Raw genomic sequence first — 19,693 nt, forward strand, 5'->3', positions numbered from 1 at the left:
TCAAAAGAAGTTGAGGTCTATTGAAAGTTAGGGCAAAACACAACTCAACTTGTCAATCTATATGGACTATACCCTTAGGGCCTGTTCTCTTTAGCTTATTTCCAGTTCAGCTCACCTCCAATAAGTTATGTTCACTTCTTATCTTAATTCTTAATTTTCTTCTCTCATAATATATTCAGTTTAGCTCAGCTCCGATAAGTTCAGTTTAGTTTAGTCAATCAGAACAAGCCCTTACTTGTAATTTCGATAACCTAGTTTGCAATTATGTGCATAAGTTTAGTTGAAAACATCTTTACCCAAAAATAAAAAAATTAAAAAAAAATAATACTCCGTTATAAGTATAGATATTTTCATTGACGAAAATAATAAGATTTGTGATAAAATTTAATTAATGGTTCAAATTCGAATTCAAAAAGAATAATAATTGCACAAGTTATATCACATTTTTCAATCATAAAATATTAACATATGTAGGCATAAAATTTACAGTAATTAAATAGTTACTCCACTAATTAATTTAAATGACCAGTTTATTTGCTGCATTAGAATGCTACTCCCTTCATTCCTTGTTTTTCCATTAAAGGCCTATTTTCTTAAACTAAATAGAACTAAAATCATTTTTTTTTTTAAAAAAGAAAAGTAAAAAAAACTATTTACATAAATAGTTTGAAATAAATTGAATTGAATTATGAAGTACCATAGCTCTTAGTCCTTTTACCCTTGTGAGTGAGGAGAGAATTGCGGTTTAAGTTCAACAAAGTTTATAAATATCAATTTAGCTTAACTAAATACTACTCCGTAGTATAAAATCCAGCTTTGCGGTTTAAGTTTGACAAAGTTCATAAATATCAATTTAGCTCAACCCAATACTAGTTTGAAATGGAGCATTACGGTTTAAATTTGACATAGTTAATAAATATCAATTTAGCTTAACCAAAATTTTAACCAAATACGTAGGGCATGTTCTCATTGATTGAACTGAACTAAACTGAACTGAATTATTAGAGCTGAATTAAAATGAATATTTTATAAGAGAAGGAAATTAAAAGCTGAAGTGAAATGAAAATAATCGTATGAAAACAGACCCTTAGTCTGAAACCGAGTATTTTGATTAAAAAAAATACAGTAATAATAATTGTAAAAAGGTCAATAAAATTCTTTTTTTAAAAAAATAAAATAAATAAATAAAAAGGACCGATTTGACGTAGGGTACTACGGTCCCCCTCCCTAGTAATTTTATCTAAAATTGGCTAAAGAGGTTGGTTTCCAAATGCACAAATATTGTAGAGAATGATGGGAACATTACGGATTTCAGTGAGGCACGCATCACAACTCTAAACTCTAATTTCAACACGAGAACCTGGCTAATGATGATTATAATCTTGTAATAACTTCATTTTTAATTGCTCAAGTTAAAATATGTTTTGTTAAGCCATTTTATGATTCTAGACGATTTGTTAACAGCCATGGGTCTAATTAATCAGCAATCTGAAAATAGTTGTCAATTTGTCCCAACCTTTCATAATTTAAGACATGACACAATTTTACAAGACTCATTACGAATGACGTAGCTGATTATTTCCACGTTAATATGAAATTCAACAAGTAATACAGTTGCAAACCATTGGTAATTAAGGAAAAGTGTCAATTTTATATAGTAGACGTGATTACTGATTCCTAAAAAGGAGTATATATATTTCGGATGTAGATCCTAAATATAGGTTAAATGGCACAATAAAACTGATAAAGAAACTTACATTACTTTTATAACAGCATCAGCAACCTAACAAAAACACAGTCTATTTACAAGAAAATAACATGTACACAAAAAGTTCCACAACAAAGCATCAGAATCGAGAGTTGTGCCTATGGACCAGAACTGAAAAAGAAATATACCTACTCATTAATATGAAAAAGAAAAGGGAAAATAGACACCCAACAAATGGAGCTTTATGAACCTTGTACAAGGAACAATTAGATCCTATACACCCAGAAAATACAGAGAGAAGACATCAGAAACATCGACGGTAAAAAAGAACTTATATTACTGTAAGAATGAAAAGTAATGGAGGTAGGAAAAATAAGAATTTCACAGAAAAAATTGCTTCTGACATAACTTTGGAGTTTCCCTCTTTGTTGCCGATCCAAGTAGCCATCTTTTCTAAGAAAGGAATCCCCTCTCAAGCTTTTTAACGCCATTGCAAAGTAACTATCACTTTTTAGAATCTTTGGCACTTTCATCTTCCTGTATAAGAGTTGCATCATTATAGAACAGTCAAAAACACAGTTTCTGAGCCTAATATGGATAAGTTAATCAGTTCTGTAATGATCCAACCGCAATACTAATAACAGGCAAAAAGGGAATCTATACTTGGCAACCATAAAATGTCAGTAAACAGGGTTTTCAGAATATTGATGTATCTAACATAGGTGGATAACAAGCATGTTCATCAGCCAAAATATACTGCATTTGTGCACCAAAGTTTCTAGTAGTTTAGTGATACTTCAAATTCAAACTGTCTAACTCAATATTTATACTCATGTTCAGGAAAAACTACAAACCTAGAATACGTACAATAAACATGACATGGAGTAACATAAAAGTTATCAAGGATAAAAAGTCTATGTACTTACTGAACTGTCACCAATCTTGTCAAAGTCATCATCAAAGCCATCATCATCTCCAACATCTGTTAATCATTTATAAGAAATGAAGGATTCAGACCATATTCCGAACACAAATTTTGATAGGATGAGACATTAGGAATTAAGTCCCCATATTATGGCAGCAAATTAAATCCTATAGCAAGTTATCTGAAGGCCACATGGCTATAAGCTGAATGAATTTCATAAAAGGTAAAAGCAATAAATGAACATGCAAAAAAATAATGTCATAAACCCTGCAAAAGACATTTGAATCTGCACACTATGATCACTTCTTAACAAGAGGACGGATTGATGAAAGCCCAAGCTACTTCTAAGGGAACTCACCTTAACAATCAATTCAGATTTTTAACAAAGTTAAAATTTTCCTTATTATTGATACTTTGACACAGAAAATAACTGGTTCTGTGTAGGTTTCACTAAATGACAACCAATGCAATATATAAGTTTGCCACAAAAAGAAAGCACTCATAATGTCGAAGCCTAATTATGATACAGGAATAGAAAATAAAGCAATGCACCAGTACAATATTTGCATATCAAGACAAGCATGTACTAGATGTCTAGTCTAGATTTAAAAAGTCACAAACATCTGATGGATGTCAATTGTCAAGACTCCAAGACCTTAAAAAAAGGAATGATGTAGTTAGCATTACTAAACAAAACCATTTTCAATTTGTTTTTATTTCGGCTTGTGTGTGTGCTGGGAAGAGGGGGATGCAAAGTTGTTTGTTTGGAATTCTTATTTTGGTTAAAGGGATGATACTACTGGTTTGGTTATCAGATGTACTTATATTGTAATGGACCTAATTTCTAGCATGTTGTTCAGCACCTCAGCTTTTCCCAGGTTATGTTTTATGAGCACAACACAAGATTATTGTATATATTCACTAAAGCTTCCCTATGACTCTCTCCAAAGAACATAACCTTTAGCCATTTGGAATCAGTATCCCTCTCTCTCTCCTCCGCTCTTCCTCTTTTTCCTATTCTTCACCAATTTCAAAATTATTTCTTCCTTCTTCCTCGTTCTCTAATCTCTCACCACCCTTTTTCAGTCTATCACCTTATCTATGTTCCAATATTATGTACAGTAAATTGCTAGCAATAAGTAAAAATTTTCAGATGTATCTCTGACAAGAGGAACAAATATCAGAAACTATTTTCATAAACCATGGTAGATATTACTGTAGCATCTAATATCAGAAACTATTATTTTGAAATAACGATGAGCTAGGTAAACACAAGTTCTCTACGCCTCTAAGAATGGTCATTAGCAGCTATAATAAGATATTTGTTTAAAGATATATGTACAACATAACTATATCTTAAGAAGTTCTTGATCATCCTCAAGTCACTGGAGCTTGTATCTTATAAAATCAATACAGAAATGATATTTCAGTAACTAGGCAGATTAGACTATCTTGTCCCTTCCTACTTCCTAGAATATAATTAACAAGTTAGTACATCTGCAGATTTGTCCTCCTATTTGTCACCAATTTTGTCCATACGATATGTCTGTAGGCTTATCTTATCTCACCCCACCTATCTCAGAATAACTTAGTCGCAGGTTTCTTAACCAGCACAGTACATGCATGCAATAGATGCAACTATGCAAGCAGCAGACCAATAAAGAAGTATTCATATGAAAATACGTAGTAATGAGATGTGACAGAGGTAATATGTTTTTCCAAAATATCTATACAGAGGTAATATGCAAGAGTACCTGGTCCGTCATCGCTATCTCCAAGGTCTCCCAAAAGAAAGACATCTAAATCTTGCTCGGCCGATGACATTGATGTCTTGAGTGGCCGCGTGGGTTCTGCTACATCTGTTTTAGACTCAGCAACACTTGCAACAATTTCCTTTTCTTTCTCTGCTTCAGCTTTCTCTTGTTCTGCAGCTTTTAATTTTACCTCATCATATCTTTTCTCATACCTGATTATAGCAAAACATAGATTGGGACTGCTGGGTTAGAAGAGCATTGCAACTAAAGAGCATTGAAACCAGAAAATGATGCTAAAAATTGTATAGCAATTCTATAAGAATAATTCAAGTTAAATAGGGAACACACATACATTTTACTGATTTTAATGACAATTTGAAGCCAAAGACTATATATATCAAGCATTTTTATCATGTGTAATTAGTGCTTCTAATGCTCACATTTCACTGTCTATATTACGCACAGAAAAAGAGGGTAGCAATAAATCAGTGCAAGGAAATTGTGCTCCATATGAGAAACAAATCAAGGCTAGGGTCAATGCCTCCACATCTCTACTTGGAGACTCGTGGGAGCAGTGCCATAGAATGCTATGAATCAATATTAGGAAAGGGGTGGGGGGATTAGGAGTATAATAATATATAAAGGGTAATAATCCTGTAGGAGAAGTCACTTAGTTAGTACCGGGAAAGCTCTATAAATAGAGCTAATTAGAGAGAGGAATCGTGCTGAACATTGTGATGATTGATTAGATTTTAGCTTTGAGAAACTGCCATTCCTAAGGATTCATAGCATTTTCTTGCACTGCTTGGACTTCCAATCCTTGTCAATTCTTGTTGCATACATTTATTCTCAAGCATCAATGGGTACAACAATGAACACTGGCCTTCATCACACTAGATTCAGCATGGCTTACGGCTTAACAACTGAAAATCCCCAACTTTTCTTCAATGTGCAAATTGTTTCCCAGGCATTTCAGACCAAGGGAAACAGCAACAGAATTTATCAAGTTTATGGGTGTCACTCTCTTGGACCCTATTACTTGTCAAATAATTTAATTTTTCTCAACAAATCCTGACACATCTAACACCATTTTTTCAGCAAAAGGCCACCTCAAATCAACTAGACATGACAAACTATGAGTCTCCTTGTTACATAAGTTAGCCTCAACTGTATCACATATCACAAAATTTGAATGACATGGTCTCACACTAACTTAGTGTGATGAAGCCAGACACTTAGAAATCATACCAACAGCCACACCCAAGATTTTTCCACACATAAAAGAATCATCCAAGAGCAAAGAATTTATGCAACAATGCTATATTTGTAATCAGGTACGAGTATACAACAGGCAATAGAGAAACGCAGGGTAGTTCTATAATATACCTACGCTCTTCTTTGTATACGTTTGGAATTATACACTATTCTCAAACACACTCCTTTGATCGTCATTTGTGACATATGTTTTAAAAAATATAATATGGAATTTAGTTAGATTTTTTTATTTGTCAAAATATATACTTTCAAAAAATAACTTTTTATAATATTTACAACAACATAATTACAGATATCAATGCTATGAGATGTGTATTGGCAAGCGTATAACTCCCAATGTTGCAGTTAAAAAAAAAATAAAGAATGAAAGAAGTATATTATAATTTTATAAATAAATTACTCACGGAGATATATGGCTGTTGACAAGCATGAAATAGATTCTCCAGAACTTCCTCTCTTTCATGACACGGGGGCAAAGCTCATACCGTAGCTTAGAGATTTCCTGTCAGAAAAAGGTATCAGCGATGATAAAAGACATAGCCACTAACATGCATACCAGATACCACATTTTTAATGCAGGCAATGTCACAAAAGGAGAAATTAGTGATTAGAGAGATATGGTGTTAAACAATGCGTTTGAATGTTACTCCAATTGACTAAGGAAGCAAGATGGAGAATGATGGATATGGAAGCTGCCAAAATTCATAGAATCTCACTCCATTCACCTAGAAAGAGATTTAGGATATCTAATTTTGTCTTTTCCCCCATTTTATTTTCCCTTTCCCTTCGATTGTCAATCACATCAAGTGAAGCACAAAGGATAGAAGTCAATCAGCCATCAAGTTATTTGATATCACAATCAAACATCACGTATCAAGACAAAAATAAATAAATAAAATAAAATAAAACAAAACCTTTACTGTCGACAACATAAGAGTGGCATGTTTAGCCTGCCACTCTGTAAGATCCTGCCGCACATTTGAGACTGTTGGAACATCAGACACTGGAGCATCATCTGGCAAAAACACAACATGTCATGTTAGCACATACCCATACATTGAGGGCTCCATCAATAAGACAATTCAAGATGTAGTATATCAACTGCTTTCTCATTCTAAGCAAACTTCTAGCTTTCTCCTCAATTGCTTGCCTCTCAGAGAAAGGACCAATTTGGGTGTGGGATAAGTAGTAACAACTAACAAGTGACGTGGAAAAATAAATTTCCACTAAAATGGAACCAAACAGTGCTTACTAAGTTACTAGTACTACAGAGACCAGAAGCAACTGCAACATTTAGCATTGAGCTCGAAGATGCAAAAGAATGCAAGAGATGCTCTAAAAGAGCACTAAACATCAATGTCAATGCATTAGGCTGAAAACACAGAAGCTCCCTAACCAGATAGCCAAATACTCATTCCGACATCTTACATTATACTCCCTCAGTGGCTCAGTCCCACACAAAATTTGGTATTGCTATCGTGGGACATCCCTGTAAAGTAATATCAATGGTGAAAGATTTTCTGTAACTTTACTTTCCTTCACATATGTCTTTTTTCCTTCTATCATTATACTCACTACTTAGCATTATTATCTCTCTTATAATTTTATTTGCATTTTAAAAAATTACTCTTGAACTTTGTGCCAGAGTCAAAATATGAACTTTACTGTAGGATTGGGGGAACTAAATAAGTATATGAAGTTACTTGGAGAAAACGAACAAATTTAATCTCAGCCTTTCCCAACCTATTATTAACTTTCAAATCCGCATAAGCAGATTCTTCCCTCTGCTCTTCCACCAGCACCATACAACTCTAGCTCTAAAATACACAGTATTCTCTTGAGATTCAGCTTTTTCCTGGATCTTTAACGGGCTCCCCCATAAATTTATAGTTTTACCCATTCTGGGGAGACATATCCACATGCCCACTGATGCAGCATATCATACACATGTAGCTCTTAAGTAACTCCCTCTCGGACTCCTTCCTAACACAAGAAGACAGCAACATACTTTGCATAATCTATTCTCACTTAGAAAAACATCACCATTACAGTCTTTAGGTTTTTACAATTTCTTATAAAAACCATTCCTATTTTAATCCAACCAAATAACCGCTAAATTTGTAAATGAATCTTAATGGCCGTATTTATGGTAATAAGTAAAAACCATTCAAATTTTGATGATTGGTTAGGTGAAACTGATAATAATGTCCTTACTTAAACAATCTTTCTTGTCACATAATTTCCAGATAATCAAATCCTGGAAAGCAAACAGTAGTTTTTCAATAAATGTCACTTAATAACGCCAAAGCACTATGGTTAATTTGTACAACCTCAGCATTATCAGCATACTAAACATACAAATTGCTATTCTAACAATTCTAAGGTTAGTCTCTTGAGTTGCGCAATCAAGAGGCAATTGCATAGTGTGGCCAAACAAATCACCAAATCAAGGCATCCCTTAATTCCCCATGTCCCCCAATACCAATTTACATCAGAAAAACTCAAGCTTTCAAACTCACATAGAATAAACCATTAGATTACGGCACCAACTACACCAAAACTCCACATTATACTAAATCCAGCACTAAACCAACATATTCAGCAAAAGATATACGGATGCACCCAACACATTAGCACATGTTGTGAATGAGGCTTTAATGACAGTCTTATGGTTAGAGATAATGAACAACCAATTTTTGATGAATGGGAAGATGAAGTTCATACTAAAAACTTCCTCGACATGTGAATTACAGAGAAATCTTATCCTCAAAAACAAACAATAGTTTTTTAATGAACCTCACTTGATATTGAGATTACCTCAGTGGACTATAGTTAATATACCGACTCAAAATCATCATCTTCAATTCAATATATTAATGATTAATGATACAAATTGTTACACTTCAGATTCTAGAGCTATTTTACTTAGGCTAAAGTATCACAACCCTACATTAAGAATGACAAAAGCCTATGTAAACAACAAAGAATTTCCATTAAACCCCCCCCCCCTTCCTTCCCTTATGCCAAATTCAAAATGAATTTAATACGAATGGCAGAAAAAATGCAACCATGCTTAGATACATCATCCCCAATGCTTGAGTGAGAATCATATAATCTCCTTTCTTCCGTTAAAATATATCCATCATGTAAATACACTCTTCACTGCGTTGTATTCCATGTTTTATTATGTTCTTCCCTTCCACTCTTTCCCATTCGAAAAAGAAAAAAATGGTGATCACCAATATGTGGTGATTGCATGGTATTGTCAACTGATACACCAAATTGAGCCTCCCAATCTCCCTTGAGTTGTGCACTTCCCCATGTCCTCCATTGCCAACTTGCATTAGGAAAGCTCAAGCTTCTAAACTCACATCAAATTAACCAATAGATTTCATCCTCAATTACACCAAAACTACATTGTACTAAATCCAGCACGAAACTGGCACATTCAGCAAAAAATTGTACCCAATAACACATTAGCATACAGATAGATAAGCCTTGAAATTCATGCATGAACAATCATTACAAAACCCTTGTCTCTCACTCCATTCCCTATAATTACACTTTTATCATTTCATTTTCCTCCCCTAACAAGAAAAGAGCATAAGTGTAGCCAAAGAAAGTTCCAAATCAAGCTTCCAAAAGTTACATCAAAACCTTCAAAAATCATCAATCAATTCAAGATCCAAAACAAACCCATTTCACACAAATCCAAGAAAAACAAAACCCGCATTCCAAAAAATCCAAAAACACAAAAACCCCAGAAAAAAAAAAAAAAATCATACCAGGAAGTGGGAAATCCTGGAAAGTATTGAGAGTAATCTCCTTAACAAATTCCCTCAATTCATCGGTAATCCCAAACTTCTGAAGCTCTTCAGGCGAAACCTCCTTAGTTTGAGAAGAATCAGAAGGCAGATTAGAAGGGTCGAGGAGAGAGAGAGACTTGATCTGATCAGCGCGTTTGAGGGCTTCAGCCTTGATGTGATTCGAGGCTTCAGCAGCCAACTCTTTAGAGCGTTTAGCGGTTTCAGAGACAATGTCGGCGATCCGAGAGGTGCCACCAATGGTGGAAGTGAGTTCCTGAGATCGTTTAGCAGCTTCAATGGTTAGTTCTTGGGATCGTTTAGCCGCTTCTTCTGCGAAACTCCTTGCTTTGCTCCAGAAATCCATTTTGGTGGGGTGCAATGTAGGTAATAGCGAGCGTGATACGAGATGAATTGAAAATTCCGGGAATTTTGAGGTTGGATTTTGTAGGAGTTGGGTTGAAGGAAAGGGGTGAAGACTGAATTGATTGGGATTGACCGTTTCAGAAGCTGGGTCATGTGTGACACTCAACCTGTGGCGTAGGCGTGGGAGCGGAAGGGAATGAGATTAAAGTATGAAACCATACAAATACACTAGATCCGATTTGATATCCAAAGTATGAGTAACCCGATTTTTAAATAAATCAAACTTGATCGAACATCGATTCAAACAACTTAGGGCTTTTTTAGTTCACCTTATTTTTACTTATCTGATTCTGATTTGGTATGATCTGATTGTCTAATTTGAATACAATTTGAACTTAAAGATACGATAATCTACAAGGAAAAATATATAAAGTAAGATCTTGTTAGATTCGTAACAATGTGTATTTTATTAATATGTATAATTTTCACAATTTTTTCAATTACGAAATTAAAGATATTTATTGCTAAAAAACTGCACATAAAACGATGATCTAATCTGATTTGAACTTATTTAAGGCCCTGTTCTGTTCACCTTAATTCTACTTACTTCATAGTTAATAAATTCAGATAAGGGTTAATAAGTTTAGATAAATTCAGATAAGATCAGATAATTAAAAATCAAGTGAATAGAACACACCCTAAATAAGGCCTTAATCGTCACACCTAGAAGTATTAAAACTTTGCATGAACACGATAATTTAGTATAGCTCAAGTTTGAAATAGATTATAGACCTGATCTGACCAAAAAAAACTTGAGTCAACTCGCATGGACACAATAATTTGATATTACTTAAGTTTAAAATAGTAAATCAAATCTCGTCGAATTTGATCCGAACACCCGAATTAACACCTCTAGCCTCATCTGACAGGCTGACATTAATCCAAACGATTTAATAGCCACACACCCCCTCTACTTACAAAGTCCAAAGTCCAACGTCCCCAAAATGTTCTACTAGTAAAAGATATGAAAAAATAAAAAAAAAAATAATTAAAAAAAAAAAAAAAAAAAAAAAACCTACTTATGGTTATAATACAAAAAATCAAATAAAAAAACTACTTATGGTTAATACAAAAATTCAAATTACATCAAGCTCCGCGCCAAGGAATTTACTCCCGGCGGGGAAGAGTTGACAAACAGTTGCTCCACCCCATTTGAAGGAGGTAATCAGTAATCTAGCAACAAAGTGGGCTATACCATTATTCCTTTTAACATGGTGACAATAGAAGAATTCAAATTCTTCTCCAATGCTACAAATGTCTAATTTCTTCCACCAGTAAGTCAAAAACAGACCTCCCAAAGCATTTGTTATTCCTGTTGATAGCCTTAGTGAGATTGGCTCTGCAACACACTCCAGTTCATCATGATTAAAACAACTAAAACTTCTCATTCTTATGGTGTCCATTGTCTAATAATAAAGCCCATGTTATATAATGTTGGAGAGTTTTCATAATTAAGGTTAATATGAGTCAGTTGGTTTTATGTTAAATATATGTTTATTTAACATGTATCTTTTAAGGGTTTTAGGCAAGTTGGGTATCCTTTGTATTGTACTATAGTCGTGAATATCATACAAGATTTAAGCCGTTTTCTCCAATCTCTCTCTATTTTAATAGAGATAACCTAAATGCATTTAGCATAGCTTCAAAGTAATGGTTGGCTTCTTAAAAGAACAGTTTGCCTTTTAAAAATTGAAACACCTACTAATAAGTCTTCCTATCAGATGCTTTTGAAAGTTTTGTAAACTTTGAATTCATGCTTAGTGAAAGTGAAAATGCTAAGGCTTGTGTATTAAAACTAGCTATCCGAACTGTGAAAATGCCAAGGCTTGTGTATTAAAACTAGCTATCCAAACTGTGAAAATGCCAAGGCTTGTGTATTAAAACTAGCTATCCAAACTGTTTCTTAACTGTACGATCTGCGTTCCAAACAAGTTCACTTTAGAGGCCATTTCGTTTTGAGTAGAAAACATAGATGAAGGCATCAAACCAGAGTGTTAATTTAATAACAAAACCATCAATCATTCAATGATTTATCTTAAAAAAAAAAATAAAAAAAAAAAATAATCATTCAATGGTACGTAAGTGAAGACTACACATTGCATTCTATCAAAAATAAATAAAGAAAAGATTACTTTTCCTATATATGATATTACCTAGATACTCCCTTCGTCCCTTTATTTTAAATAGGGACAGATGAAGTAATAATCACTTTTGTTTTTTTTTTTGGTGTTCCACCCGGTTCACCCTTTTGGGCTAATCCGGATTTGGTGATCAGTTCTGGATGGTTAGGTTTCAGTCCCCTCCCGACTGTTGTTGCGGAGGATCGAATACGAGTCCTCTCTATCAAGTGTAGTCTCAATCACCACTACACCAACAACCAATTAATAATCAATGTTGTTTAACCTATTCAAAAACTTGTCGACTATGATATAATAATCCTAATTATTATAAAAAAAAACCCTAGCCTCCTCTCTCTCTTTTCTCTCCTAAACTTTAGCCTTCATTGTCAATTTTGAAGGGGCTTCCATCGGATTTCACCAGTGGAAAGCCTCAAATTTTATTTTCTTTCAAGTTTTTTAATTTGTTCTAGGTTACAATAATGTCTCCCTCGAAAGAAAGGGTTTATCTCCTTCGAAAGACAAGGTTTTTTCGATCTCCTTCGAAAGACAAGGTTTTTCGGACTCCTTCGAAAGACAAGGTTTTATTTGTGTTTAATTTGGTCTCTGGTTGTGCGGGGCTACTATTGATTATGGCTCGAATTCGGGTTACGGAATCACCACAAGAATTTTCTTTCTCACAAAATTGCGAAGCGGCGACGGACCCACTCAAAAAGTTGTATGAGACAACGAACCGAGAATGTGCCGAATTGTTATACTTATGTATTTGGATTCTTAGCCCTTCCCCGATTAATTCTTGTTTGATTTTGCTAAATTCGTTTTCATTATCATTAATTGTCAATTGTAGCTGTCATAGGGCTATTATTAATGAAATTTAATGTCCTTTAGGACCTTTTTTCAAAAAAAAAAAAAAAAAAAAAAAAAAAAAAAAATTGTCGACTATGAGTCTCTCTTAACCGTGTAACCGACCAAGACCGTACTATAGATATTAGTATGATGCGTTTCAATTATTTTATATCTAGTACACATCGTTTCGAGACATATGTGAACTTGTCAAAATTAGTTGGTATAGTGGGCCCTGAAATGAGCAACTGGGCCAGCAGTTGTCGCACATGGACTTTCACAGCCCAAACAATCCGTACAATTTATACCACTCTTTGCTCCTCACATGATTCAATCCTTCTCAACTTCTCATTATTCTATCCACTTCAAAGTGCCAACAACTCAACAAGATCGTTTATTCTTTCTTATTTACACTCAAAAAACCACTTAACAAGAATATAATATTTATTAAGTACTCCAATATTATTTTCACTATAAAAATAAATAAAAAAAATAAAAACATAAAATAAAAACCAATTCAATTACTCTCTTTGTCAGAAAATAATTGTCTCATAGGAATTTCCACAAGTTTTATAGCAAAAATGCAAGAAAAGCTAATTTGGCAATTCGATTTTATCAAAATTTTTGATGTACTATTCTCTTTTATATTTATCCTCTAGATTTCTAATTAGTTTTTGTTAACATGATTCAAATATAGACCTTTTTTTTGTTATATATAAATTCTTAATAAATTGATTATCATGCCAAATATTGTATTTGTTTTATACCCAAAAGGATCACAGATTTGTCAAAAAAAAAAAAAAAAAAAAAAAAAAAAAAAAAAATGGATCACAGAACTAAACTTGCTAGTTTTAAATTTTACTTGGATCAATTTGTTTTCAACTAATAACATCTAACATGTTCTTTAGATCATAGGTTTGGAAAATTCTTTCAAACTCTGTATTTTTGGTAAGGTCTTTGTCGAACTCTGACTGAGGTAAGGTAGGGTCAAAATTTGACTTATCCATGCCAAGCTTCAAATACTACGTAATCAAATTCCATTGACAAAAGTCCCCTTTAGAAGAGAATCTTATCCATTAATGGTGTGTTTAATTCACCTGATTTTCACTTATCTGAACTTATCTCAACTAATCTGGACTTATCCAAACTTATTACACCTCATTAAAATATATTTTAAATGTAATTTATACTTGGCTAATCCTTATCAAATCTTATTTTTCCTGAAAATAAGGTGAATAGAATAGACCCTTACACATTATTAGTCATTATAGGAGAGTAATGAGACAAATAAATGGTACCATATGAGTAGTTTTTATACATGATATAAGTTATAAAAGGTTGCTTTTGTAAATAAGTTGAGTATTTCGTTAAAAATTTAATCAATTTTTAGGTGAAAATTTAGCTTTGATTATAGTAATTCACTTATCTTAATGTGATTTACATGAATAGTTTGTTTTGAATAAAGTATCATACTTATTTTAATTTGATTTTCTATCATCTTTAGCTGTGAATGAAGTATAAACATACTTCATTATTAACAAAAAATTTACAAATTAACTACTGAACCCCTAAGTAGTAATTATTACTTTATTAGATCAAAATGAAAAAAATTATTTTAGGGTTCGTTTGACATTGCTGCGGTTTTCTTTTTTTGGTTTTTTGTTATTTAAAAGTATGTGATATATGTCCCAAAATGAATCAAAAATTATTTGAACTTATTAAAAACATGATTATTTTGAAAACTGACAACAGAAAAGTGGAAACACATTTTTCTTCTTTCCTGTTTTTGGTTTTCAAAAAAACAGAAAACTGAAAACAAAAAATGATGTCAAACAAGCCCTTAGTTATTCAATTATTATTATTATGTTGGATAACTATTAGTTCATATTATTATACTTGTCAAAACAAAAATCGTTTTCAGCTAAATATCCTAATACTCGAAAATTAATATTGAAGTATATTGTATATTATGTCCTAATATTTTGTTTTTAACAATAAAGATACAACCTTGTTTTTTTTTTTTACATATTTGACGTTAATATTTATGTGTCAATCACCATCAAAACAAGATTGAACTAACTTCTAGAGACGGAGGTAATAACAAATATCAACAAATGACCAACCAATGAGTTCTGGATCTAGTGGCAAAAACTTAAAGGTTTGTGTATGATACTCGTATAGGATCCAATTAATTTTGTGCAATCTCAAAAATAACAATAAAGCGTATCATAAGTGCATCATATATAAGAGCAGTTTAAAAGTTAAACAAACAACTCAATAGTAATTAACTAAAAATCATTAGATTTCATTTAGACTTGAAATTAAAAATGGGTACAAACATTAGATACATAAAATTCTAGGTTAGTCAGAAAATATACATAACACACCCCATATTTGTAGTATAATTCAAATTAAAACACCCATCAATTATCATATCAATCCTAATTTTTTTCACTACTAGGAAAGAAAATCAGGCAAACATCATTCTAAACACAAGTATCAATCAACCCTATTAAAACACCCAATAATTGGGGTTTTAAAAAAAAAAAAAAAAAACGGGTATTAAAAAATTTACATCTTAACTCCATTTTCTTAAAAAAAAAAAAAAAAAAAACTTATAATTAAAATATGAATTATTGGGTGTTAAAAAGAGAAACAATATTAATCAAGGAAGATGACTAGTAGTAGAATCAGACCATTGATGATGATGAACGGCTGTAGTTGATTGACTCCAATAATCATGATGATCAACGGTTGAGCTTTGAGGAACTTCAAATAAACTTTGATTATTATCAAATTTATCATCATTGTTATTATTATTATTATTATTACCAGCCGTTAGATGCCAATCTAGTGTAGTAAACCCCACATTACTTCCTCTGTTCTGCAACAAATCTTCAATCCTGACCGTCGGATCCACCACCAGATCAATGGATCCCCCAATCTTATCCTCTTCTTGATGGACCCCACAAATCTTCTCCATATCCCACTCCTGATGATTCTGCAGGTATTCACTAAACGACGCCGTTCCATTCCCTTCTTCAGCAGTCATCACACTGCTATTATTCTCATCATTATTACTGTTATTATTATTATGATTTTCATTGTTGTTGATTAAATTCATGAACCCACCAATATCACCGGAGAACAGACTCGGCTCAATCTCCGATGTCATCCCGAAGTTCTCAATCTCCGGAATTTGAAACAACGCGCCGCCGTTGACGGTGGGCGGCGTGGAGGAGCTCTCACTGCTAGAATGAGAACTGTTATTGTTACTATTATTATTCTGAGCAGTTTTCTTAGATGAGATGGAAATCATTGTAGATGTTTTCGGCTTCGATGATCGTTTAGATTTTCGACAGCCTCCGCCGACGGGGACATTACGAAGGACGCCACCCTTGGTCCAGTAGCGACGGCAGTTCTTACAAAAATGACGTGGTTGCGAGAGATTATAGTTGTTGTAGTAGCAGAATTTTGTGTTCAATGAGTCACACCTCGGACACTTCAACGCCGCCGCCTGCGGTTGTTGCTGGTGGTGGTTTTGGTGTTGCTGATGATGTTGTAGAATTTGGTAGTTAGTATTATTACTACTACTATTGATCATGTTATCTTGGTCTTGGTGGTTAATTCGCTTCAGCAACAGCCTTCCGCCGACAAGGCTGTTGCTGATTGGCTGTACGTCTTGCATTTGTGACGCAGGAAGATCAATATGAAATGAAGATAGTAGAAATATGTAATTGATTGTGTTATGTTATGTTAAGTTATGGGTTTGTTTGTTTGTATGTTTGGAGAGTGGTTTTAATGGAGTGGAGTTGGGTAGGGTGAAGAGGAGAGAGAAAAGAAAAACAGTTAAGAAAAGTAATGATGACTAATAGATGATGATAGTATAGTATGAGAGTATGAGTTAGAACGAAGAAGAGTGGGACTGGGACCGTACAAGCCGTGAATTGAAGAGAAGGGAGGACACGTGGACGGATGGATGGAGAGGAGGGGTATACGATGTCCAAAAATCAAGGGTTGTCGAGTTGTCGGCCACCTAGAATGGGTGTGATAGTAGTAGAAATGGATGAGAGTTTGACACGTAGGCTGTTTTGATTCGTGATTTGTAATGGGGTTTTTAGGTTCATGCAATATGCAATTATGTACGACTAATGAAATATATCTTCGGATCTTCCACTATGGAGTGGTGTGTTGTACGACTACTTACGATCTTACATAGTTACATGAACTATTTGCTCTTGTCATCCATTTTATGTGGCAATGGAAGTATATACGACTAAGGACCTGTTTTCATTTATTGAATTAAATTGAACAGAACTGAACTGAACTGAACTGAGGTTAACTGAAGTGAAGTGAAATGAAATGAATATTTTATAAGAGAAGGAAATTAGAAGCTGAACTGAACTTCAACGTATGAGAACAGGCCTTAATACGAGTATGTCGTATCTATGAAGTATTATGTAAGATATTTGTAGACCATTGTCTTTGTCTTTTTGTTTTCTTGTGATATTTTTTCTAAGGTAATGATCGGTTAAGTCACATTCATATTTGAACCGTATAAATGCAAATTAGTAATTTGGCATTTTCGCTATATATTTAGGGTATGTTCTCTTCAGCTTATTTTCAGTTCAGTTCAGCTCTAATCTAGTTCAGTTTTTAATTTTCTTTTCTTATAAAATATTCAGTTCAATTCAATTAAGCGTCAATCAGTTCATTTCAGCTCAATAAATCAGAACAGGTCCTTAACCAAGCATGTTCGCCTAGTGCATGTAGAGAGGAACTCACCTTGTTGTGATTTTGAAATCACGAGTTCGATATACTTGGGATAGTGTCATTTCTTTACCTCGTCCCCTCTAAGTTGATCACGTTCGTTGACGAATTAATAAGGCCAATCTTCTTACCAAAAATTAATTAAAAAAAATGTTAATTGATTGCTTAATCGATTGGTTCATTATTAAGTATTATGATGATAATGGTGGATGTAATGTAATCAACCTTGTACAATTTAAAGTTTTTAAGGATGATAATTGAAGCTAAGACCAGTGATGCCCACCCGTCTTGGCCTAATTGCCTTAATTGATAGATTTAGGGGGCGTGAGAGGGATTATGGACTATAACATACATTAAATTAGGATTTTTTTTTTTTCAAAACAAATTACAACTAAAGCATATTTTGGTACATGCATGATAGATTTCATCAAACTTGATTTTGACTGAAATTTCAATTCATAAAACCTTTGTGGGGTATATGGTAGATATTCTTTACTTTGTTTTATATACTACTACTTGTATATTGTAACACGTACTGAGAAAAGAGTAGCTAATCAAGTATAGAATTGATTTAAACCTAACCAAATATTTGAAATACAACTATAAGTACTTTATGACAAATAAAATGAAAAGATTTAAATATATATATATAAATAATAATAATAAAAAAAAAACCCTTAAAATTTTCAGTAACCAAATAACCCAATATCTTCTTTGGTCAAAATTAACCTAACCTATTTTTTTTTACTCAAATATTTCCAATCCATTACATGCATGTACGTACGAAATTCATGCAGTATATAGCTATTGCCTATTGGTATCATTGGATTTATTTTTTTTGGTGTTTGGTATCATTGGATTTATAATTATTTTTGTTACACGGTTACACTAAAAACATCTTTTATATGGTTAGATTTTGTTATGAACTACTATTTTGTCATTACTTACAATTTGGAATGCATGAAGTATATAGATATACTTGTAATTTTTTTATGACTACTTTTATTAAATTATACTATTGTAAGAAGAATATATTTTAATGAATTGATATTTAGAGCCATATATTACATAATGTCTATTCAATACTCTGGGGTACGGTTGTTAGACTTGTAACTTATTAGTTGCTCACTAGATGGAAAAATAAATAGCAAATTAGCCTTGAAACACCAAATTGTACGTGTATTGGACCTTACTTAGATAATTAAGAAGTTAGTTTTATTTATTTTTGTTTGCGAATATACAATACAAAAATAAGAAAGCTAAACATCCTACATAATAAGTAATACCCCGGTATTATTGGTTCAAGTTGAGAAGGCTTGAACCCATGGATATGTTGCTTATACGCCTATGTTACTTCTATTTAAAAGTTTAGAAAAATTCAAATATGATTATAGTCCGAGTCAAAATTTGGACCGAAATAACAAAAGAATTACGGTCGGACCAAAATCGGGCCAAGCCGAAGCTACAGTAAGTGATCCGCACTAAATCAAAGTCAGATCATAAGTAATAAGTAAAAGTTATTTGGTGGAGAGTCTTAATAATGGCCCTTGTTCCGGACTACGGTGTACAATCTTTTCATGATTATTATCGTAGCTAATTGTCAAAGTTCACAACGTACAAATAATCCACTTTTAGTCTACGGAGCTCATGTTTCATTATTGTCATAGCTAATTGTCAATTTTCACAAGGTACAAATAGAGCCCCTTTTAGCCTAAGTAGCTATGATTATTACTACTTACCACTTTTAATATCATTGGTACAGTATGCCAAAAAGGATATATTTTTCTACATGCACCCTTAATGCTTAATGGTATTTCTAGTTTACTTATATCATCAATACTTGTACTGTAATTTGCAAGGTAAGACACCTTGTCTATGGAAAATTCAGCCATTAATAGAGGTTGCTTTGTAATTATTATTCTTTTGTAAACTTTAATTATATTTACATTGTTTTTTGGATCATTTTATGCAAGCTTGCTCATTAAGATAAGTTTTCTTATTTTATTCACTATAATAAGCTAAGAATTAGGCTAGTTGAAAGAAAAATATTCTGGCCTTGTTTGGGAGAAAGC

General features: G+C 33.0%; 2 protein-coding genes across 3 annotated transcripts; both read right to left on the reverse strand.

The window, feature by feature from the left end:
• Positions 1-1,741: 1,741 nt before the first annotated feature.
• On the reverse strand, positions 1,742-10,072 carry LOC110722232. 2 transcript variants are annotated; one of them, XM_021901501.1, is made up of 6 exons: positions 9,448-10,072; positions 6,577-6,677; positions 6,067-6,164; positions 4,388-4,599; positions 2,650-2,690; positions 1,742-2,245 (listed from the first exon to the last, which is right to left on the reverse strand). In XM_021901501.1, the coding sequence occupies exons 1-6, from the start codon at positions 9,830-9,832 to the stop codon at positions 2,213-2,215; spliced, it is 870 nt and encodes a 289-aa protein (XP_021757193.1). In that variant the 5' UTR covers positions 9,833-10,072; the 3' UTR covers positions 1,742-2,212. The 2 variants fall into 2 exon arrangements, with proteins under 2 accessions (XP_021757193.1, XP_021757192.1); XM_021901500.1 differs by having other exon boundaries at positions 2,635-2,690; positions 9,448-10,069.
• A 5,063-nt stretch (positions 10,073-15,135) lies between these two features.
• LOC110722233 (dof zinc finger protein DOF5.4-like) lies at positions 15,136-17,065 on the reverse strand. The gene has a single exon (XM_021901502.1). The coding sequence runs from the start codon at positions 16,537-16,539 to the stop codon at positions 15,517-15,519; it is 1,023 nt and encodes a 340-aa protein (XP_021757194.1). The 5' UTR covers positions 16,540-17,065; the 3' UTR covers positions 15,136-15,516.
• Between the last annotated feature and the right edge of the window lie 2,628 nt (positions 17,066-19,693).

Source organism: Chenopodium quinoa, unplaced genomic scaffold, assembly GCF_001683475.1.
Source record: "Chenopodium quinoa cultivar QQ74 unplaced genomic scaffold, ASM168347v1, whole genome shotgun sequence".
Lineage (NCBI taxonomy): Eukaryota > Viridiplantae > Streptophyta > Magnoliopsida > Caryophyllales > Amaranthaceae > Chenopodium > Chenopodium quinoa.

Coding starts and splice junctions, on each gene's coding strand:
- LOC110722233 (XM_021901502.1), bottom strand. CDS start 16,539: ATGCAAGACGTACAGCCAATCAGCAACAGCCTTGTCGGCGGAAGGCTG.
- LOC110722232 (XM_021901500.1), bottom strand. CDS start 9,832: ATGGATTTCTGGAGCAAAGCAAGGAGTTTCGCAGAAGAAGCGGCTAAA. Junction 4,600..6,066: donor GTCAACAGCCATATATCTCC/GTGAGTAATTTA, acceptor TGCTATAATCAG/GTATGAGAAAAGATATGATG. Junction 2,246..2,634: donor ACAAGATTGGTGACAGTTCA/GTAAGTACATAG, acceptor ACTCTTATACAG/GAAGATGAAAGTGCCAAAGA.